The 22,238-nt window shown below is 44.5% G+C and overlaps 4 protein-coding genes and 1 non-coding gene across 8 annotated transcripts; all 5 read left to right on the plus strand.

Moving 5' to 3' along the window:
* The first annotated feature begins 1,091 nt into the window (after window positions 1–1,091).
* LOC133888025 (probable sphingolipid transporter spinster homolog 2) lies at window positions 1,092–10,066 on the plus strand. The gene is made up of 16 exons (XM_062328110.1): window positions 1,092–1,857; window positions 2,922–3,050; window positions 3,332–3,433; window positions 4,399–4,503; window positions 4,614–4,689; window positions 5,103–5,177; window positions 5,711–5,813; window positions 5,965–6,030; window positions 6,402–6,468; window positions 6,736–6,833; window positions 7,592–7,668; window positions 7,926–8,039; window positions 8,507–8,626; window positions 8,866–8,994; window positions 9,301–9,379; window positions 9,719–10,066. The coding sequence occupies exons 1-16, from the start codon at window positions 1,484–1,486 to the stop codon at window positions 9,838–9,840; spliced, it is 1,836 nt and encodes a 611-aa protein (XP_062184094.1). The 5' UTR covers window positions 1,092–1,483; the 3' UTR covers window positions 9,841–10,066.
* Window positions 10,067–11,814: 1,748 nt separating this feature from the next.
* On the plus strand, window positions 11,815–12,910 carry LOC133889109 (transcription factor PCF1-like). Its single transcript, XM_062329570.1, has one exon. The coding sequence runs from the start codon at window positions 11,967–11,969 to the stop codon at window positions 12,510–12,512; it is 546 nt and encodes a 181-aa protein (XP_062185554.1). The 5' UTR covers window positions 11,815–11,966; the 3' UTR covers window positions 12,513–12,910.
* An 821-nt stretch (window positions 12,911–13,731) lies between these two features.
* TRNAF-GAA (transfer RNA phenylalanine (anticodon GAA)) lies at window positions 13,732–13,804 on the plus strand. Its single transcript has one exon. It is a non-coding gene; the product is annotated as a tRNA-Phe (tRNA).
* Window positions 13,805–16,606: 2,802 nt separating this feature from the next.
* On the plus strand, window positions 16,607–19,585 carry LOC133889340 (mRNA cap guanine-N7 methyltransferase 2). 4 transcript variants are annotated; one of them, XM_062329859.1, is made up of 12 exons: window positions 16,607–16,877; window positions 17,108–17,197; window positions 17,311–17,389; window positions 17,484–17,578; window positions 17,686–17,757; window positions 17,881–17,990; window positions 18,245–18,355; window positions 18,439–18,531; window positions 18,616–18,699; window positions 18,872–18,960; window positions 19,038–19,135; window positions 19,222–19,585. In XM_062329859.1, exons 2-12 carry the CDS (start codon window positions 17,117–17,119, stop codon window positions 19,339–19,341), a joined length of 1,032 nt encoding a protein of 343 aa, XP_062185843.1. In that variant the 5' UTR covers window positions 16,607–16,877; window positions 17,108–17,116; the 3' UTR covers window positions 19,342–19,585. The 4 variants fall into 4 exon arrangements, with proteins under 4 accessions (XP_062185843.1, XP_062185844.1, XP_062185845.1 ...); XM_062329860.1 differs by having other exon boundaries at window positions 18,631–18,699; XM_062329861.1 differs by having other exon boundaries at window positions 17,499–17,578.
* A 1,160-nt stretch (window positions 19,586–20,745) lies between these two features.
* On the plus strand, window positions 20,746–22,030 carry LOC133887781 (cytosolic sulfotransferase 16-like). Its single transcript, XM_062327761.1, has one exon. The coding sequence runs from the start codon at window positions 20,833–20,835 to the stop codon at window positions 21,850–21,852; it is 1,020 nt and encodes a 339-aa protein (XP_062183745.1). The 5' UTR covers window positions 20,746–20,832; the 3' UTR covers window positions 21,853–22,030.
* Window positions 22,031–22,238: the final 208 nt, after the last annotated feature.

Here is a 22,238-nt window from a genome sequence, read left to right on the forward strand (position 1 = left end):
AGTACATGTTTAGATTGCATCTATATTTACAACGTCTATGCTTAGTTAAGAGTGACTTGCTAAAAAAATTTATAGCTGATAAATTTTTAGTTATATATACGACAAAGTTAGTAAAAAAAATATATACGAAGGTTGGGTCAAGAGGCTAACAAAATGTAATTTGTCACTGATGTGATAATCAACTAAACAGTTATCTAAAAATCTATAGCGTGACTAAACTTATGCGTAAAAAAAGTTAGATTCAAACCAATAATGCCCTAAGAGAGGACGAACTGCAACTCCATCGGACATGAGTAATCAAGTGTCTGTTAAATTACATTTTAGGGTTGGTTTGATATAGCTATATCTCAAAAAAATTTAGAGCTAGGTATTTCTAGTTTTAGAAAATTTTGAGCCGAAGGTAAGAACAAATTAGGATGTTTGAGTGAGACATTGCTCACATTTATATTAAAAATAAATATATAAATCACTTTATTTTAGCTTATAAAAATTAAACCCAGTATGAATCGTGGAACTGAAGCTCTGCCAAATAGATCATTAATCAATACTAGCTAAGTATCCGTGTTATAATGAAAATACAAATATTAAACGTGGTAGCATCAAGCATAAACTAAGTTATAAAGATATTGATGCACTATAAGAGTCTCGCCGAACGAATATATCGAGTTAAGAGTGATGCCATAGTTTGATTTCAGATAATATCTGAAAAAGAAGTAGAAGATTTTCCACTAAATTTTCTTCTAATTTTTTATTTTTATCATTAAAACTGATATGCGTAGTCAATAATAAAGTGGGGAAGCTGACTAAATTATTTAAATTTTAGGGTATTTTATTAGATAGGGCGAGAACAAGCAAAAATATTACACATGAACTAAATTATGTTTCATACGGTAATGATTAATATGTTGTTTACAGTGACCTATCTCGTCATTGAATCATTGATCGTTGTGAATCTTAATCTGCGCTCATAAAACTTTGCAATTGTAGATAGGAGCAGTAGTAACTACCAACAACTAACTGGAATCGAGCATTTAAAAGCGTCCAAGTAGTAGAGATCCTAGAGTCCAGATAAGCCGGTCCATGAGCCTGGTCCACGCGCCGTGTACCCCCACCGGTCCACTAGAGGCTGTCCCCCTCGTTCTCCGTCGCCGAGCTCGAGAGGACAGCGTTTCGAAGCCGTGGAGTCTGGAGACGAATCTCCTACCACCCAGCACCCCGTGCTCCCAGCCAAGCATCCGTGCTCCCGCAACCTTCCTCCCCTTCCCCATCTCGCCCGCGGCCGCCGCGACTCATCTCCACCGAATATTCAGCTCGGCTGCCCACCGCGCCAAGCCGCTATAAAACCAAACCAAACCACCCGCGCGCCATGTTACCCGTTTCCGTTAGAGGTTAGACCCCCCATGAGATACTTCGGACTCCCCGTGGCGCCCGAGTCGTGCGGCTACTGATACTGATAGAAAGTCAAATCCGCGCATAAATTTTTATGGGCGGATCACCCGACGCTGCAGCCCAGGACGCGAGCGACGACGCCCGGGTCGTGGTGGTGGTTGCGGGATCCCCCGTCGAGTCCACCTCCGATCCTGTTCCTCCTCCGGCTGCGGCATCAGCGGCGGCGATTCCGGCGGCGGAGGGAAAGCGGGAGTCACCGGCGGCGGCGGCGGAGGCTAAGCAGGAGGCGGCGGCGGAGGCTGAAGCGGCGCTGGTGGAGTCAAAGCAGGCGGCGGCGACGGCAGCAGGGGTGCAAGCCATGGCGGTCACCGTTGTGCGGGACGTCGAGACGGGCCCTGACGCGAGCACCAGCGACCGGGGCGGTGGCGGAGGAGCTGGGGAGAAGCCATCCTGGTTCACACCTAAGAGGTAACCCGCAGCAGCGCGCGATTGGGCAGCCACCGTCGTAGGTGTGGTAGGTTTGACCTGTTTTGGTTGCATGTGGCTTGCGGAGCTATGGAGCGGCGTTGATCTCCATTGGGGGTTCAGACGATTTGGTTGCTTTGGTTTGAGAAATTCGGGCTCTCCCGAGCTCCGATTGGACGTGCTGGGCAATAGCTCGCGATGATTGCGAGTTATTTAGCTGCTGCTTGCCAATGGTTCGAATTGTGTTTGAATTTTGAGCTTCTGGCGATGTTCAAATTGAGATGGGATCAGAGCAGGCCAGCGGAGGTAGCCATCCAATAGTTCGATGGACAAACAAATCATTGGGGATGCGTGTAACGATGCTTCATTAGTTTAACCGAAATTTGCCTGTCACTCCGGTTGTTCCATCCGTGGCGTGGAGTTTTAGAATTTCTATGCTTCTCCTCGTTTGCTTGCTTTTGTGGTATGGATCTGAGTTTTTAATTCGTGTTGGCTGGATTCACATTGCTTTATTAGGCAACATTGCTTTTGTCGAATTTATTTTACACTGCATTAAAATTGGAAGGGACCTGGAGTTAGGTTTGATCAGCTGTAGCTTTTAGTGTCTTTATTCTGCTGGGGTAGGGCGTGCTTTGGATCTCATTGTTGGCGAGATGGAAGTTGGAGAGCTGTTCATTTGCTTGTCCTTCTGTCCTTTGAGCTTCTGACGTGAGAATGAGGCTCTGCTGCTTGGTTACAGTTGATCTTGTCCGTGCGTCACGTGCTCAGTGCCCACTGAATTTTACTCAAGCATTAACTTTTAAGCCTCTTTTATCTGATTCTAGTGGGGTGGTTCACATGATTTTTTTGCCAAACTTCAGTAGAGGGATGGCGATTCACATGATTTATTGCCAAAATTTCGAGCTATTGTCTATTATATTTTCTTGAGTTCAAAATTGTTCTTTATGCAGACTGCATTATCATTCATATCCGGGCATATATGCATGTCCAATTATGTTTTTGCATTGTAACTGAGGAGTGTATCCATGCATTTCCTGCTTGAGTTAATTATATTTTTACATGTGCAGATTACTTGTCGTGTTCTGCATCATAAACATGCTAAATTATGTTGATCGAGGAGCAATAGCAAGTAATGGTGTCAATGGTAACCGCAAAAATTGTTCTAGTGGCACATGCATCTCAGGCTCTGGAATTCAGTAAGTTTCATGAGAAAACTTTCTAAAACTGTGTATGTTTTTTCTTAAAAAAAACTTAATGTATTCAGTGCATTGATGGCTATTTATCTCATAAAATGAGAGCGTGGACCTCCAAATCTCCAAATGCACAATTTCCTTTTCTGATCTGATCCCCTCCTGTCTTTTTAAATAAGTTACAATAAGTCACTGCTTATCAACCGTCTTTAGTGGCAACATGCTGGTCATATACTTCTACTCTCTTTCTATTTAGTCCTTATCCGCTTACCATGCCTGGTCTACAGGGGGGACTTCAATCTTAATAATTTTGAAGATGGTGTGTTGTCCTCAGCATTTATGGTTGGGCTGTTGGTGGCTTCACCGATATTTGCATCCCTGGCAAAAATGTTTGTTCTCTGTTTGTTCTTCTGTTTAATATATTGTAATATTCAGGAATATTGTTTCTAAATTTGGCTCGTATATTTGGTGGCATTACATGCATGTGTGCGCTCTTAGTAACATAAAGTAACCTACAGTCATTAAAACTTTAAATCTTATTAACTGACTCTACACATAACCTTCCTTCGTTTTTTAAACTTTCTTTTGTTATGTGATTTTTTTTTTGGGTTTTGTGTGTATAGAATTCAGACTAGAAAGTTATGACATTTTTTAAAGACAATGTCCATTGTATTATCTGCCTCTAATTTGAATAAAACATGTGTGGTGACTACTCTCAATGGTTCACATGCTACTCCAAAACATCGTGATTATAGTTTACATTAGATGCAACCTGTATGCTTGTAGCTACGTACTGTAATATGCATGCATAATTCTATATTCATGTAGGAATCTTATCTGTGGTTAATTTTTTTATTCATCGACTGGGCAACAAAATTTAGTGGCTTGGTATGTTCTCATTACCAATGCCAATTTATTGTATAGTCGTTGGTTAACAAAAAAGTATGAGCAAAAAAAGAAAGTGTTATTGTGTTCTCATCCCGCTATTTTATTCTACCATTAGAAAATTTTCTAGAGTAACAATATGGTACTGGATGATGAGTTTAAATTAGCAATGGAGATCCAGAGTATGGGTCAGTGAAAAAGTAAGCACATTGCTTGGTATAGTTCAATTCCGTGTAGTATGCTTTGTCTGAGCAGTCATTACTAAGAGGACGGATCTTCAATAAACGCTACAGATTAATGAATAATACTAAAAAGAAGAAACTTCAATACATACTAAAGATTAATGAATAACAAGTATGATCTTATTAAATGGTATGATGGAGGATAATGCCGTAGCTCATGTTCAATACCCCCAACATTTCAGAGTGTTTTTCTTGGCCATGTGACCAATTGTTTTCCTTCGTTGCAGACACAATCCTTTTAGGCTTATTGGTGTCGGATTGTTAGTGTGGACTATCGCAACAGCTGGTTGTGGGTGCTCGTTTGATTTCTGGTCAATTACTATATGCCGCATGTAAGTGACTTTTCATGGCAGTTGCGTTTGATGTTTCAAGTCTCTGTTAAAAAATGCTCAATGCCAATCTTCTAATCATATGGTCATTTATCCAAAATATTGTTACTTAGGTTAGTTGGTGTTGGTGAAGCTTCGTTTATAAGTCTTGCAGCACCATTCATTGATGACAATGCACCAGCAGCTCAGGTACTATTATATTCTTCCACCTCTTTTGAGATTGCTTTACTTTAACACCCGTACAAAATTATCCAAAATTAATTGTGGCCCATGTGTGTGGTTGTGGTGAGTTTAGTCCTGTGTTGGATAGTAGCAGCACACACATGAGGGTCCGAACATGGTAATTCTGGATTAGCCCTTTTCGGCAAAACAAGTGCAAAACCCAACAGAACTGATACGTGTGCGAAGGCCTGCCCCTTGTCGGGATTGGACCAAAGCATATATAGGTCTTTGGACTGTGACATGTACGCCAAGCTGTACACATGTTCAAATAATTCCTCCATCAAGCTATGCTGTAAATTGTTTTTAACTGTTATGTTGTTTACAGTTCCTCATGTCTTTTGTCAGCCAACAACTTACCCTGCTACTTATTATGTTACCAGAAAACAGCATGGCTTGCTATGTTCTACATGTGTATACCAACTGGGATAGCATTAGGCTATGTTTATGGCGGGCTGGTAAGTCCTATCATAAACTCTGTTTTCCTTCCTTTTTAGTTTTGACTTTAGTTACAGTTTGGGCAATGTGCATTTTTACCATTCATGCTATTTTTCATTAAAAATAACGCATAATAGAGCATCTGATCCATGCAGTCTTATTTTTGACATCTCTTAAACTTAACCTCCCAACAGCATACCTATCAAAGGGTAATTTCTTTTCCTTGCTAAGGCTTCTTTACATATGGGCAGTGTAAATGGAAATTAATTAATGAGATAAACCGAATCTCCGCTAAGGATTAATTTGGGAGTCAATATGATATAATCTACTCTCTTGTGTTTATGATTAAAAGAACAGAATTCCTTCATTATTGAGTTTATTTTCAGTAAAAATGTCCTTTCAATTTGCATGAACATGCTAAAATGACTGTGCCTGTAAACCGATATCACCAGCTATCCATTCAACATAAAAAATACTTTTGTGAGAAAATATGATGGTTTGATTATCTTTCGAATCTGTTCTCTTTGTTCAAAGTTATGTTACTTCTCATTAGGTTGGAAATAATCTGCACTGGCGTGCTGCTTTCTGGGGAGAGTCAATTTTGATGGTTCCTTTTGTTATTCTAGGCTTTGTTATAAAGCCACTAGACCTCAAAGGTATGACTTTCTTTTTGTATGGTTCTTGTTACCCGAGTAAACAACACCAGTACTAATATAAAATTGCAGTTATTTGGTATTTGGCATTCTGTGATACCTTATTTTCTTCCCTTTTTGTGTGCCTTTTTGTGGTTGGGGTTCTGTTCACCAGGATTTGCTCACAACACAACAAAAGAGTATGGCCCGATGCTTAATCCAGAGCTTCAAGATAAGACAAGTTTGTGCCTTTATCAGTTTGAATTTATGGACTCATCCTTTTTCTGTTCAATTAGTTTGGTACAATGAAGGACTTTTTTTTAGACAAAGAACTTTTCCAATATACCGCTTCTCTACTTGCCCCCCCCCCCCTCCCCCACATGTAAAGAGCTTCATTGCTCAGTTAAAAGTGAAGAGCAATTAAATCAGTGGCATGTCACCTAACAGTTTCTTCTTTGATGCCTAGTTTCATTGACATGTTTCAATCCAGTACTATCCATGCTAAGTGTAGCTATCTCCTCCTGGTTTATGCCTTTCATAGCTTTTGTAGAAGCTCAAGCACCACAAGCACTTCCTTATATTTACGCATCTATTTATTTCCTTCTGTTCCAGATAATAACGGGACAAAGCATGGTGGCATTGGGGATCTTGCAGAAAAGCTTCCGCAAAAGTTTTCCTTGTAAGTGCCTCTTTGCAGAAATCTTAGTTTTCTATACTTGTTAAATTACCATCTTATTTTTTGTATGTGTTACGTTTATGCAATATATTTCAGTATTTTATGCGATGATTTATGTGAGTTGTCCATCTGGGTAAAACTATATCTTTTAGCTACTTAATGTGAGTACCAACTTGCTGGGTTACCACTGTTACAAAATTTACTGTTCTTTTCTGTACATTTTAATGATCTAAGGGTAATTACACTTTTTTTTTTGTTTAAATCATGCAGCTCCAGTTTTGGCAAGAGAGTGATGTCTGAAATTGGTCATTTTGGCAAAGATATGAAAGAACTGCTACAAGAGAAGGTCTATGTCGTCAATGTCTTAGGTTAGATCTCCTTTCATCTGTTCCACAGTTTGTGAACCTCTATTATGTGTATTGAGTTAGTCTTTGTTTTACACCCTTCAGTGTTTTTTTTAATATAAGTTGCGCTGTGTTTTGCTGAATTCATCTTTTAAAGCTTGTACAGTGCTCTGAACTTAAAGTCTTTAGAAACATAAATTTTACTGTAGTGGATTACTTCACCCTGAACATTGAACAAGTAGGTTGTTGGTGTACGGAATATAGTCCAAGTATGATTTAATTCTGTCTTTCCCTTCAGTTAAATTCAGTCAGTCCAATTCACTGTTTAGTTAGGTTCAGAAGATAAATGTTACTCTCAGTCGATAGAGTAAGCATGCCTCTTGTCTTAGTCACATCCTTAGCGAAGAATTGTAGTTTGCTGCCCAAAATCGTTGTAATTTGCACTATCTGCCATCCAATTCTGCTGCATAAGTATCTTGCAAGATGCATTCATGTGCATGAATTCCTCCAGAACCTGCCTCTATCTTGTTTAAAAGTAAATAACCAAGCTGGCAACTGCATTATGAGAAATACCTTTGTTAAATAGTTCCAATCAAGTTAAGGAACGGATGCAATGATTGTAGAATGTTCCATGTATAAAAATGGGAGCAATAAGGTTCTCAGGCGGTTATTGTTTTGGATGGGGACCTAAAAAAACACCGAAGTTTGAAATGGTACTTAGGAAATGCACCTTAACATTTTTCCTTCTGATTTTGGAGTTCGCTTTCCCTATGCCATTTCAGGTTACATCTCCTACAACTTTGTCATTGGTGCTTATTCCTACTGGGGCCCAAAGGCGGGCCAAGATATCTACAATATGGTAAAATTCCTTATAGTTTTTTACTCACACGGGGCAATATGTCTTAGCATATATGTTTATTTAACATTGAAGTTCTGTCTTGTTATCACTATCCCTTAGATATGCGACCATTGTAATTCTGCCTTTTTCTTATCTTTAAATAAAATACTATTCTGTTTGCCATCTGGATGAACTGCAGTTTAATGCTACATATCATCATGACGTAGTACAATTCCTGTTTACCTGGTTATCTTTCTCATTGAATTCTGTCATGTAAGGCAAGCGCGGATTTAATGTTTGGTGGAATAACTATAGTGTGTGGAATCTTCGGAACTCTAGCAGGAGGTTTCATCCTTGACAAGATAGACTCTACAATATCTAATGCTTTCAAGGTAATAAACAAATTTACATAGTAACATGTTCATTTATTTGTCTGTATTATGACATTGTATGTTGCAAAACAACCTGCCTCTGACTTTTGTCCACTCGAAAGGTGTTCTGTCCTCTCAACCGGATGATCTGTGTTTTCGTTGTTTCCTTACAAAGTGTTCTGTGAGCTCAAACATTCTTCACGCGCCTAGTTTATGCTTTGGGTGGACTGATGACCTCAATGTCTGTTTTTTTATTGGATATGTAATAATCAGTTCATGTACTTAACTGTTTGGACATTCACCAAGGGTAACTGCTTTTGCTTGTTGGTTTTTTCTCTCTCTTTGTTCTCTTAGCATCATGATTATTGTACCATTAAGTATGCAGGGCTAGTCCTGTTTCTAAACAAGGCAGAGTGATATTTAACATAGGTCCATTAGTATCTACTTGACTACTAAGCAGTAACATGCTCATGAGTCTTTTCATGCAGCTTCTTTCCGGCGCAACATTTCTAGGGGCGATATTCTGTTTTGGTGCCTTTTGTTTCAAGAGCCTTTATGGATTCATACCCTTCTTTTCAGTTGGGGAGCTTTTGGTTTTTGCAACTCAGGTAATTGCTTTCTTCTGTTCAAGATTTTCATACTACTTAAGTCCTATATCTTATTACCAGTATTGCAGTCGTAATTTCTGCATGGGTCAATCATTGCATCAAGATCAGCTTTATCATGCAAACTTGCTTTCATCTTAATGTGCTATTCATTCTGATAAGGAATGAAGCATTTCAGTATATTTAAATGCCCTCATGCACCTAATTAACTTCACCATATGCTTAATTCTTTTTACTTGCAGGCACCAGTAAATTATGTATGCCTTCATTGTGTGAAGCCAAGCCTGCGGCCATTATCAATGGCCATGTCCACTGTTGCAATTCATATATTTGGTGATGTGCCTTCTTCACCTCTTGTTGGGCTTCTTCAGGTACTTATTCTTTGTATTGTTCACGTGTATTGTAGTCGAAACCGACTGTCTCAGCAGCTTGCCATTTTTCTATTGCATGATCAAAAATAGGTCCCTTTTTTATGTATGAGATTGGCCCTTGTAGTTCAAATACTTGTTACGTGAAGTTTTTATGTTGGATTCCATGTGAAATATATTACTTTAGATCTCAGTGCTTTTAAGTTCTATGGCCTCACCTGGATGCATTATGAAACTTGCATGTTGGTTTTCAGCATATTTTTGGCTATTTGTTTTTTCCCTGAAAGATACCGTTGAATTTTGATGCAGGATAAAATCAATAACTGGAGGGCGACAGCTCTTACATTGACATCCATCCTATTCATTGCAGCTGTATTTTGGTTTATTGGTAAGGTCTCTTAGAATAATAGCCTGTAGTCACAATTCTTAAAGTCTACGTTCTCTGTTTTGTTTGCACATGCTGATGAAAAGCCTGTACGAAACATTCACTGTAGGAACACTGTGAAGCTTTAACCACTTAGCATTAATCCGCCCAATAAATAAAATGTCACCGCCAATGAGTGTCTAAAGCACTTTTTAGTTGCCCCTTTCTGTAGCAAATTTTTTTAGCCTTTTTTATATATAGTACTACATCCCCAGCTGAGTGGTCAGGAGTATACGGTTGTCTGGATTTGTATTTTGTACTAATACTTCATCTACTGAATTTGAGATGATTTTCTCATTGCAGGGATATTTGTCCGTAGCGTTGATCGTTTCAACGAACAGAGCGAGCATGGCCTTATTGCCTCCGAGAGATCAAACCTCAGGCCACTGCTTGACGGAAACGACGAGGCACGGGCATCTGAATAATCCGTGCAAGTCGTCATGTACGATTTTTTCCTTCTTGCGGGGTAATCTTAGCTGGATTATCTCCCTTGCGCCATCAAGACGTGAAATGTAAATTTGCATGTGGCGTTGGCTGTATCTGTACATATAGGTCTTTTGCTTTGCGAGCTTTTTGACTTCTGTGTACAGATTACAAAAGCAGGAAAAAGAATGTCAGAATTTCTTTTACGAATGTAAAACATTTCACATGCGCCATAGTGTAACTTTGCTGATTAGAGTTTTACGAAGCATAGCATAGGCTGGAACTGTTCTTTCCTTTTTCTGTTGATTTTAGTTCGAAGACTAAAATGGTGTTGGGATATTTTTGTACTGTAACGTGTGCGAGTTAATAGACTTGGGTAAAGCATGCTTCCTATGAGCAGATTGGTTTACGTTAAACAAAAATGAACAATGAAAGTGAAAAAAAAAAGTTGATGCATATCGTAGCAGGAGTGCAGGACTCGACACCCAGACATGGTCCCGATCATTTCAGTCCAGCCGGTACATCTGGTAGGTCACCGGAATAAAAACCCGGCGTCAATTCCTGACTAGAATGTGGCGTGTACCCTACACAAACGCAAAGGGGTTTCGCGCGGGCACGACGAAACGCAGAACAGCAAAAGGTGGTCCAGGCTGGGCTCAACTGCAACATGTTGCATCAGGCCAGGCGAGCGAGCCAGCCGTCAATCCTCCCGATGATCAAGCCGCGCTGCAGCTCTACTCCGGGGAGTCCGGGCTCGCCGTTTGCTACTGCCACCCTGCATCGAGTTCTGGTTCAGATTCAGTAGGGGCGATATCTTCTTGGTGAATCGCCGGCAGCATCTCGCCGTTTGCTGCACGCGTATACTGACCTTTTTTGTTTGAAAATGACCAGTGAGAATGCCTTCGTTCCGTGCATCGGTTTGGCTTTTTGGATGAAAATGACCTCTATTTAGCATTTTAGCTTGGTCGCCATCGGCAACTATTCGATACAAACCTTGTTCTTGCTTTTGCATATGGTAGGGGCGTAGGGCGGAAGAAAATTCTGTGATGCCGGGTTTTTCACATAGACTCTCGTCGCGCCACGACATGTGTCCGCGCGCACGCAAGCCTGCACGCGCGTGCACCGTACGATAGAGCGTGCATGGCACGAATAGGGTCTCACCGGGATCCTTCGCGCCGGCCTCGTAGAAGTTCCGTCCGCGTAGGGCCTGGGCATGAGAGAAACAGCTCCAAGTTGACTTAAGCCCTGAACGTTCTTCTGTACAGTCCAATTATTTAGTATCTCGTCGCCTATTATTATAATTATAATCCTAATGGCATACTCCAGTTGATGACACAGTAGTACGATGAAGTGATGAACTCGAGCTGGAGTACGCTGCTAGCCTTGCCAACTGTGAAAGGCCTGCCAGTTACAGCAAAGTGAGAGCCACCAGAGTACCGGACCCAGTGTCCCATGTGCCCTGCCCCCCTGCGTGCACAGTGCACAGTGCTGCGCTGCTGCTACAGAACTTCATGCCTGTCCCTGCATTGCCCCTTTGTAGACTCTAGTCTAGAGGGAAACGCTAACGTTCACACACCTTCGTCTATTTACTTCCCAATCAATAATTGCACAAAGGAACTCCTGAAAGGCTGAAACAAGATCTCAAAAAATATATATTCAGATCTAGCATATATGCTGATATAGCTTCTTGTGTTACTAAATCTACATTTTTTTTTAAAGATGGAGGCCACCCTTTTTTCCTTAAAATTACTAAGTCGACATGAATCGACATGAACCGAAATTCAATATTTCAGGTTATGATTTATGAAGCATTTTTGTCACTAGTGTTCACAAGATAATGCATAGTAGCCATATGCCAGTAAGCTCAAAGGCTCATTTTCCTGATATGCAAATATCTATCGCTGCACTCTCCAAACATTGTTAAATACCAACTAGTATTACAAATCAATACACTCACAAGCATAATAGCAGAAAAATAAATGTACAATTTTTTTGCATAAAAACCCAAACCGCTTTATAAATCACTCCACCCCGGGGCCAAGACGCCACGGCCCTATCCCTATCCGGCTATCCCCATCACCTCCTCCCCACAGCCCTGTCCACCAACACAACACTTCGTACGAAAGCCATGGCCTCTCGCGACGCCGCCACCTTCCAAGTCTACCGGCCTATGCCCGCGCCAACGCCAACGCCATCGCTAATGCCGTTGACGGCTGCGGCGCCCGCCGATGCCGTGGCGCCTGCGCCGAAAAAGCCGAGTCCGGGCACGGGCAAGGACCGGCACAGCAAGGTGAACGGGCGCGGTCGGCGCGTGCGCATGCCGATCGTGTGCGCGGCGCGCGTTTTCCAGCTCACCCGCGAGCTGGGGCTCAAGTCCGACGGCCAGACCATCGAGTGGCTGCTCCGCCAGGCCGAGCCCTCCATCCTCGCCGCCACCGGCTCCGGCACCACCCCCGCCGTCTTCTCCTGTTCTTCCGCCCCGTCCACCTCCTCCCTCCTCGGCAAGCGCCAGCGCGAGGACGTCCACGAGGCGCCGCCGCCGTTCTGGGCAGCCCTGCAGGCGCGGCGCGTGGAGTGGGGCCTGTCGCCGGTGCAGGAGGCGGCGCAGAGTCACCACCACAACCTGCTCTCCGTGCTCTCCGGCGCCACGAGGCCGTCAGAGGAGTCCCGGTGACTGCCGGCCGCAGCTCTGCTACGTGATTGCATGCGTCGACGTGTGGCATGCCGTGCTAGCTCTTTTTTCCGCTCCCTTCCGTGCATCCTCGGGTGCATTGCGTGTGTTTTCTTGTGATTTGCGGCGTGAGAAGAATAATTGAAGAATCAAGAACGCGATGGGATCGATCTACAAGGTAGCGGTTGTAGATAGCATTCGTCAGGTTTGTGCTTGTTGTGAGCTTGTACGTGGTTCTGTGATGTGATCAGTGCTATGCATGCAAGTTGCCAACTGATCTAAATTGCTTGCTGTTTCTCTAGAAATTAAACATCGAGAAAGATCGCTATACGTTCTCTTGATGCAGAGATAATGCATTGCTGGTGAGACTGGCTTGTCCTGCAACTGTCAAACAATGATGAAACAACCCACATCATTCACCATTTCATGGCAGCTTACACCTTTCCTGCAAACCAATGATCCTGCCGTGGCCATCCTTTTCTCTTCTATTTTCAACCCACATGCTGTTCACTCGGTAGCCAGGGAACACCGGGACAGGATAGCCCATGCTTCTCTCTACTAGGAATACGTGAGTTGCTTTGTTCGTGCACTGGAGCTGCGGCTCCTGCCCTGCTCCAGCGAGCTGCACTTTGCCTCTGAAAGGTTCAGGCTGCTTCTCCGGGCATGATTCGTGTCAAGCTGTAAAAGGTGCGCTACATACGACCATGCTCGCAGACTTTATGCATAGTGTCAACGGTTCACTTTGTACCAATTCTCACACAGATTTCTCGAACTGTTTGTAGCAGTACCACTGCTGCTACGGTAGGTTATTCGGTGTAGATTTGCAAGAAATATTGGATCATTCTCCTTTTCTTTCTTTGAGATATATATTGGACCATCTTCTCGGCGACCGAAGGGACGACACGCAGAGGGAGAGGCAGCAGGCATGCAGCTGTTGGCACGGACCCCAGGCTCAGAGCGGCCCATCTGGTAGTAGGTTGGTGGCGGCCAGCTAGCTTGCTGCATGTCCTGGCCTATGGATATTCCTATGGCTGTTGGTGATGGTACCACACGACATGTCAGTAATGCGTACTGGGAGAGGTCCCTCTGGTTCTGAGGTGAAACTAGAAGCTGTCTCCCTGTTTGCTTGGACTAGATTAGTTCACGCATACTATTAGGCATATTATTTCAATGAACGTTGCCACATATATTGATTAGATTAATATGCGGTTTGGTGCAACCTGCGGGGATAGCTCAGTTGGGAGAGCGTCAGACTGAAGATCTGAAGGTCGCGTGTTCGATCCACGCTCACCGCATTTTTCAGTTCTAACTTCTTTTTTTGGGTTCATACTATCAGCTGTCTATGCAACAGTCTAAGACGTATGTTTACCCAGAAGCTACTGAAATACTAACGTAAGAGGGATATGGAGTACTCGAGTAGCCTACTGCCCAGATTTTCGCATGCACTAAGAACAGAAATTTGGCTGCTGTTCTCTGGGACCACTATTTTCCTGTGAGTAGTCCAATTCAGATTGCTTCCGTCAGTTCTTGTATCTCTTCCAACTACCTACGATGTGCTGCGGCACAACACCACTGAACCATATGAAAAATTTCCATGTACTCCATTAACAATCGTCTTGTCATGTGCATTTGCATAAGCTTCACAACACAAAAAGAATCTGCAGCCAGGCTTTTGGCAAGGTTGCTGCTAGACTTTCAGAAGACAGCCTCTGCTCGTACTTGTTAGAGAAACCAATAGCTGGCTTTAGTAACAATTTGATGCCACTACTCCTGCATTTGTAAAAGTTATGGACACGCCTTACTCTTGACCCTGTTGTATTGTCTAGCATTCTAGCTCCCGCTGTGCAAATGTCTGTGCCGACTCGCTTTGTAGCAGCTTTTGGTAAGGCAAAGGCTACATTGAAAATTTGTGATGCTAAATTTTCCTTTCTTCATGGTGCTTGTAGTACAGAAAGGGCAGAGAGGAAGAATTGCCGGGGTGATGATCTACACGTGGTGGGAAACTTAGAAAGAGTGAAATAGAAGAATCTTCCAACAACAAGAAATGCCATTTGTTAAGGTTTCCAATGGGTTTTGCTTTGAGATTACATTGGCTATGGTTGCATCGTACTGAACATCGCTGCTGGTCCTCATCGAATATCCCTGCCGATCCAATTCTCAAGGCAAACTTTCGAGATTTCCTTCTCGATACAATTAGGAAATGGTAGTCTGGCACTATTCTGGTAAGACAGGTGGTTAGATGGCCAAAGCATCGCGGACATTGCGCCCAGTTTGCTTCGTGCTGTTCGGAAGCGGTCTATCAAACCCAGAACCGTAAGTCAGGCACTGGAGCGACGGCAGTGGGTTGACGATATCACCGGCGCTCTCACAATCGAGGTGCTCATCGATTATCTCAGATTATGGGATAAACTTGAAGAGGTCCAACTACAACCGGGCAATGAAGATCGCCCTCTGGCGCTGGTCTTCGAATGGTCAGTACTCGGCACAGTCTGCCTACGCCACTTTCTTTATTGGTCTGCACTTCCTTCCCATGGCAGAGCAACTGTGGCTATGTCTGCACAAACGAGTTTGGACAGCTGATCGGCGCATCGGGCGGGGTTTGGATAGCCATGTCCTCCACTCCTTGTGCGGTGTTCACCCGGAGACGGTAGACCATCTCTCCAGCACTGTGCTTACACAAGGCAAATCTGGAGAAGATGCACCAATGTAGTTGGAGCTGGACAGGTGCCACTGGAATCTTCGTTGGTGGATTTCTGGTCCGCCTTACGCTCTCGGGTGCCTGCTCGGTCTCGAAAAGGGATGGACTCGTGTTTCATTCTGAACTTCTTATCATTTGGATGATCTGGAAAGAGCGGAACGCGCGAGTCTTCGACTCGGCTATCCGAACACCAGATGAGCTCTTCTCCAGCATCCGAGAGCAAGTCAGGTTCTGGCAAGCTGCAGGTGGTCGTCAGCTCAGGGAGCTTTGGCCCTGATCTACATCGCTCTGGGAGTTGGTCTTTAAATGTCATGTAAATCACAACCTCGTGTACCGGTCTATGGCGTTTGGCCTAACGCGCTTTGTAAACTTTGGTCCATTTGTAACCCTTTCTGTAAAATTGATACACAAAGCTTTTGCGTGTTCGAAAAAACAAGTTTCCAATCTGATATCACAGTGTGTCTTCGACATGTTTCAACAGATCAGACGCCCCGAAGGATTGCAAGTGTGCAACCCACCCCGGTGGACGGTGGTTGAAACTTGAAACGATAGTGGCGGGCGACGCAAAGTTATTGACCATGCACTGCCGATTTCACGTGCCGCTGGCGGATCTACGAGGTACCGTGCCAGCTGCGCGTACGAGGGACGTGGCAGGCCAGCACGCCTTGCCTAGTCCAGACTCAAGTACGGATATGAGCAGGGCCGGGCGGGAGCGGGACGCTCTTGCTGCCAAGGACACTGCGCGCTTTCCACACGATGGTGTCGTACAAACCGAGCTAGGGAGCTGCGGAAGTCGGCAAGGTGATCGGGTGGAGTCTGGAGTGCAGCGGGGCGGGGGCTCGGGTCAGCGCGACGCGGCGCGCGGCGGAGTTCATACGATCAGAGCCAGCGGTAGGAGTCCGAGACAAGCAACTTAAGCGGTTGGCCGAGACGCCGAGAAGCTACTGGCCACGCAGCTACACCTGCAGTCCTTCAAGACGTGCACGTTGCGTGCCTCCAGAGCAGTTGTTCAAAAACCACACCAAGCCGTAGTGTACGAGAGTACCAATTACAATGGAGGATCCAAAGCTAAGAAGTAGAGATTATTACTCTTCTTCTTTCTTCTCTTCTTCGAATTTAATAGGCTCTCAAGTGTGCCCAGCCTAGCTACGGCATCGTTCGAGTGTGAACTGTAAATCTTAACACTGTTTGTAGAATTGTAGTTGCGTTTTTCGAACAACGGACAGCAGTGTCCGACACGGACGAGAGACCTCTTCAATAGACGGGCTGGGCCAGTCCGGGCCATGAAAATATATGCCCAAGTTTGGCATGGCCCGTCCCCGCCCTTGGGCCGTGTTCTGGCAGGAGGAAGAATAAGATGTAGTGGGTGGGGATGGGCTGCTCGGCTACTTTGAGCCAAACCGTGACTCGGCCTCTTGCTCGCGGATTCGCCTGCTCTGCCTCTCTCGGGCACGAACCCTAACTGCGGGAACTCGCGATTTGCGAAGGGCAGCGACCGCGGCGACGGGCAAGGAGGGCGGTGGCGCGGCGCAGCAAGGCCGCTACCAGCTTCGTGCTTTAGCTCTGCGCCCGGCGCGGGTGCGAGGCTGGGGGCCGGCGGGCGGGGCGCCTAGAGCGGCCGAGGTCCGAGGAACAGGGCGGGCAAGCCGCAAGCAGCGGGAAGCGCGGAGGTAATTTTTTGTAGCAGTGAGTATTTATTGCCATTCGTCAATGTATCAGACTACCCGCATGTTACATTATTGGTTGTTTTGTCTTGTTCATAGATTTGTATGTGTGAATTTGGTACGCTTTCGCATGTTAGCTTTGTTGCCAGAGAGCACGCCCTCTACTTTTGTCTTGGCTTGGCCACTGCTAATAACCTTGTTTGCAGTGGCTCTCATATGCTTATGTGTAATTGCAGAGATATCACATGGCGGTGACGCCACATCATCGGCTATATGAGTTCGCTAAAACCGCACTTATCAAAATTTTTGCCTTTCCTTATGCCACGGTCCGTTATATACTCCTCCCTTTCCCGGTGCTCAATTTGTTCCAAATCAGCAAGGAACTCTGCAGCAGAAACCTGATACTAACTTTGCATTTGCTGGTTGTAAAATATGGAAGGTCTGTGACATGTATTGCGATGGTGGAGTTGATACAGACAAGTGGTGTGATGCCCAGGTCGGCCACTACATAGGAATCGGTTTGCTGCCTCACCCTAGCCCGAACCCCTCCTCCATGTCTCTTGCTTAGACTGTGACGTTTTAGTTTGATCAGCATACTAATTCCTGTAACAGATGCCTCTGCATCAGGTGTCAGTGATGCCCGTGAGCTATGGGAGAACAAGAGGAAACCTTTCACTGCTGAGTTTATCAAGCTGGATCCTTCTGATGTATGCCCTCCCTCCCTTCCTCCATGCCTTCCTACTCATGCAGAAACACACCAGCGCTTTGGCAGGAAGTGTTAAGAGCTGACAGTTGTGATGGATTTGCATAACAGGATGACTTCGAAGCTCAATTGCAAGAAAAGGGCATCCAAGCGGATATAGTTTGCTGTATGCAGCACTTGCAGGCAAGTTGGTTGTTTTCTAGTTCTGGAATATGATATAATTGTTGTTTACTTGTTTTAGAGGAATAAATATGCTATACTTTTGAGCTTTGCTAATCTTCACAGTTTATCCATGTTGAAAGATAGTTATGCTTTGAGAGTGAGGAACGGGCAAGGAAGCTTCTGAATAATGTATCGTCACTACTCAAACCTGGAGGCTACTTTTTTGGCATGACTCCTGATTCATCTACAATATGGTATAGTTACCGCATAATTTTTTTCTTATACATTAACGTTTTTATTTTCCCTTTGTGCTATTACTCAAAAGAAATACTAGCTTCTATGGTTGGGTGGTCATCCAAGATAACCAAGTAAAATTTGTAGGCTTGCATTTATGCTTCACTGCAAGTGAACCTTTAACTACTTTTTCTAATTCAAATTTAGCATGCAATGTCTGTGCGTAATTCTGTTCTTTGTCTTTCTGAAATCCATGTTATTTTTAATTCTGTAGGACAAAATATCAAAAGAACGTTGAGGCTTCACATAATAAGGGTCTGAAGACTGTTCCAAATAGCGTTCGGTCGGAGAACTATACCATTACCTTTGAAGTTGAGGAAGAAAAGTATGAGATGGACTTATATTTTAAATATTTCTTGAAATGCTGTTATCTTGACTTCTTGAGGGATCCTACGCAATATGGTGCAGGTTTCCTTTCTTCGGAAAGAAGTACCAACTCAAATTTGCGAATGAAGCAGTGTTTGATAATCACTGCCTGGTCCACTTTCCCAGCCTTATGAGGTTATCGTATCCTCATTTATTTTCAACATTTGTTGTAACCTCTATATTCAAGCAACTTGGGTGATAGGGTTTTCACAATGTCAGGTTGTGTTTAAACAGATTAGCACGGGAGGCTGGACTGGAATATGTGGAGATCCAGAATTTAACCGAGTTTTATGATGACAACAGGTGGTGATATCATACGTCGAACCCTATGTTATTTCTTTGGAATTATTTCTTATCTTTAGTGTTTTTTGTTAATCATTTGCATCTCTTTAAGTTACTCCATTCATCACCCCTTGTCGAAAGAAATGTAATTTGATCAAAACTGCATTTGATTTTTTGGTTCTGGCCGATTCAGAACACAATTTGCTCCGATGCTTGGTAGCTGTGGTGCAAGTTTTGTGGATCCTCGTGGAAAGCTTCTCGGTCGTTCCTATGATATTTTAGGTGGTGTAAACTTCCCCCCTTTTTGCTGCATTGGTTTGTAAGGTAAGTATTTACAGTGTTTTATCTGATTTCTGCAGGCTTGTATTCAACTTTTGTATTCCAGAAGCCTGATCCGGATGCAATACCTCCTGTTGTAACACCTGACTTGCATGATCCTGATAGTGCTCATGAAGAGGTCTGTCTCTTCTGCACTTAATAGCTGTAGGTTTTATTTCCAGCTTCACTGGAAAATTTTGGTCTAACACTTGATTCAAATAGCAGGAGTGGCTCCGGAGGCAGCCGGCATCAGCGGATGATGGGAGGCGCTCACATCCCGATGTGATTCCCATGGATCATGAGAAAGGCATCCTGGGTCCTGGACCTGCAGATATGAGGCTATAGTTTACTTTCAGATGCAGCTGAACTTGGATAATGATTCACAACGAATGACGATAAATTCACGCTGATGGTTGACCGAAGATTGTATCTCGGTTAAATCCACCAGGCCAAATTCAGCAGTGTTAGAAATAGTAATAACATATGGTGCTAAAAGCAGTGTATCTGTGTGCATGCAATTTATCCAAAACTACTCTGAGGTTTTAGTGTAACATTTAACAGGCAAATCTCACTGATGAATTTGTCGACATCAACAGTCTACTGATATGGGATTAACACCTTGAACGAAAATGTCTATCCAACAGCTGGGTGCTGGGTTGCGCTGAGATTAGTGTTGGGGGTAGTCTTTTATATATATTTGACCATGCAAAACCCCGTGTCTCCATTAAAGATCCACTAAAAGATGCAACGGCATTACAAGGCTCGCACATCCTGGCACACACGCAAGGATGTTCTCAAGAAACATAGCTCAAGGAGCTGATAACAAACTGAAGGTAGAACCTCCCACGACAGGGAGTACTGAAATTAAGCTATTACATCGAAAGATTGAACAAAATAGCACAAGCCATAACTACTGATTGAAAACGACGAACTAAAGTTGTAGCAGGCGGAGCTGAAGTAGCGCGAGGCAGGTGCTCCTGAACGATCCTTGCTCCCTGCTGGATTTGCATGCATATCCGTTGCGCGGTGCCCTATTGCAATCCTGCCCGATAGTCGGAAAAAAGAGCGCATCTTGTAAATGAGAGCAGATAATTCTTGCAGAAATTCGCGGTTAAAGCCTATTTAATTTAGACTTGTCCAAATTGTCTAGCTGCAAGCCGCAAAACCAATCCAGTGTAAGTGTAAGCTCTATCGGTAGCTGCAAACCGCAAAACCAATCCAGTGCAAGCCGCAAAACCAATCCACTGCCTGGCAGCTGGTCCTGAGCTCAACAGAAGAAATCCATCAAGGAACCGGGTTAGGTGGCGTGGCGACACCAGAAGAGATAGCAACAGCGCTCCAAACGATTTCACCCATAGGACATCGGAAGACTATAATATTGATGATTTCATGCAGTCCCCAATGATAACTCCGATCTGATCCTGATCCTCCTCTATGCTAGTTTCCATAATCTCTTCTACTGATCTATCAGTGCTGCCAAGATCCAGCCGTTTGTACATCGACCTCACCGTATAGGTACGGATAGTAGAGTGCGTCCAGCACAGGCAAATCGACAAAGATCTACCGGACTATTGGCTGAATTTGTAGAGTTGGCCAAACTTTATAAAAAGTGGGAGGCGATATGTACCGTTAACTACAATAAGTGAGACATGTGACAGTGTCATACGATTTGCAATCTCAATCAGCTAGTTGCATCTCTGTTCAATGTGGACGGCATCAGCCACGTGCATCGTGTGGATAGCGACGGTGGAGTTCGCTGACTCCGTTCCGTATGTGCCAATTATAAAGATGCTATTGCTGTGAATTCCCATGCCCAAACTCGATATCTGAGACGCCATGTCTTCCTCTATGCAATCCTTTCCCTTGCAAGCCGAGAAACAAGCCGAAACCAACCCAGAACTCTACCAGTATTTCGCCAGCTTGGTCTCCTCCTTGCCGAGCTCGAAAGGCTTGTCCAATAACCAGCTCTACCGCCATGACCAAGGTTGGCACTCCAGCTTCATGCCCATGGTTGGCTCCATGGTCGCCGACGTGTGCTTCACTGCGCGCCCCTCGGACATCGTCGTCGCCACCGTGCCCAAGTCCGGCACCACGTGGATCAAAGCACTTCTGTACGCCACCGTGCACCGGAGCGAGCACCCCGCGGACGCCGCCGACCACCCGTTCAACTCCTTCGGGCCCCATGAGTGCATCAAGTTCTTCGAGTACCAGCTCTACGCACACAATAAGATCCCCGATCTCAACAAGCTCCCTGATCCAAGGCTCTTCGCCACGCACGTCCCGTTCGTGTCGCTGCCGAGGACCGTGATCGCGACAGGGTGCAAGATCGTGTACGTGTGCCGGGACCCCAAGGACCACTTGATCTCGCAGTGGGACTTTGCAAACAAGTTCAGGGCGAGGGACGGGCTGGAGCCTCTCTCGGTGGAGACCGCCGCCGAGATTTTTTGCAACGGCTTGTCTCCGTTCGGGCCGTACTGGGACCACGTACTCGGGTACTGGCGTGCGCACTTGGCGCGCCCCAAGCAGGTGCTCTTCTTCAGGTACGAGGAGATGCAGAGGGACCCTGCGGCGCACGTCCGGAGGTTGGCGGAGTTCATGGGCCACCCATTCGGTGTTGGGGAGGAGGAGGATGGCGCAGTGGAAGCCATCGTGAAACTGTGCTCGTTCGAGCACATGAACGGACTAGAAGCGACCAAGGGCGGCAAGACAGAGCTTGCGGTCGGAATGGTGGCAAATACTGCATTCTTTCGGCGCGGCGTGGTGGGGGACTGGGCGAACCATCTGTCCCCGGAGACGGCGGCGCGCATTGACACCATTACCGAGGCCAAGTTCAAGGATTCCGGTCTCAGCGTCTAACCAGGGTGCAACAATACTATCACCGTGTAGTATGTGAAGTTTCTTGTTCTACTACCTTCGTAAGGGTGTCCGGTTATACCTTGTGTGTATGTAACTATTGCCCGATACTGCTTGTCTGGAGCCAGCCGTGTACGTCTTGTTTATGTAGCATTGCAATGCGAGACAGGAATTTCCATTACGATGGCATGCCACTTTATCCATCTAAAGAACTGAAATTGTAATAGATGCAGCACTCAACTCAAACATTTATCCAAAGTGAATGAAATTTCCTGGTGAAAGAACAAATTTCTCAGTTGAAATGCAAATTTTCGGATGGGATGCTCGGAATTTCCTAGGTAAAATTCAATTGAAATTTCTTCAGATTTTCAATTAAATTGTTGGATTTT

Source organism: Phragmites australis, chromosome 13 (assembly GCF_958298935.1).
Source record: "Phragmites australis chromosome 13, lpPhrAust1.1, whole genome shotgun sequence".
Lineage (NCBI taxonomy): Eukaryota > Viridiplantae > Streptophyta > Magnoliopsida > Poales > Poaceae > Phragmites > Phragmites australis.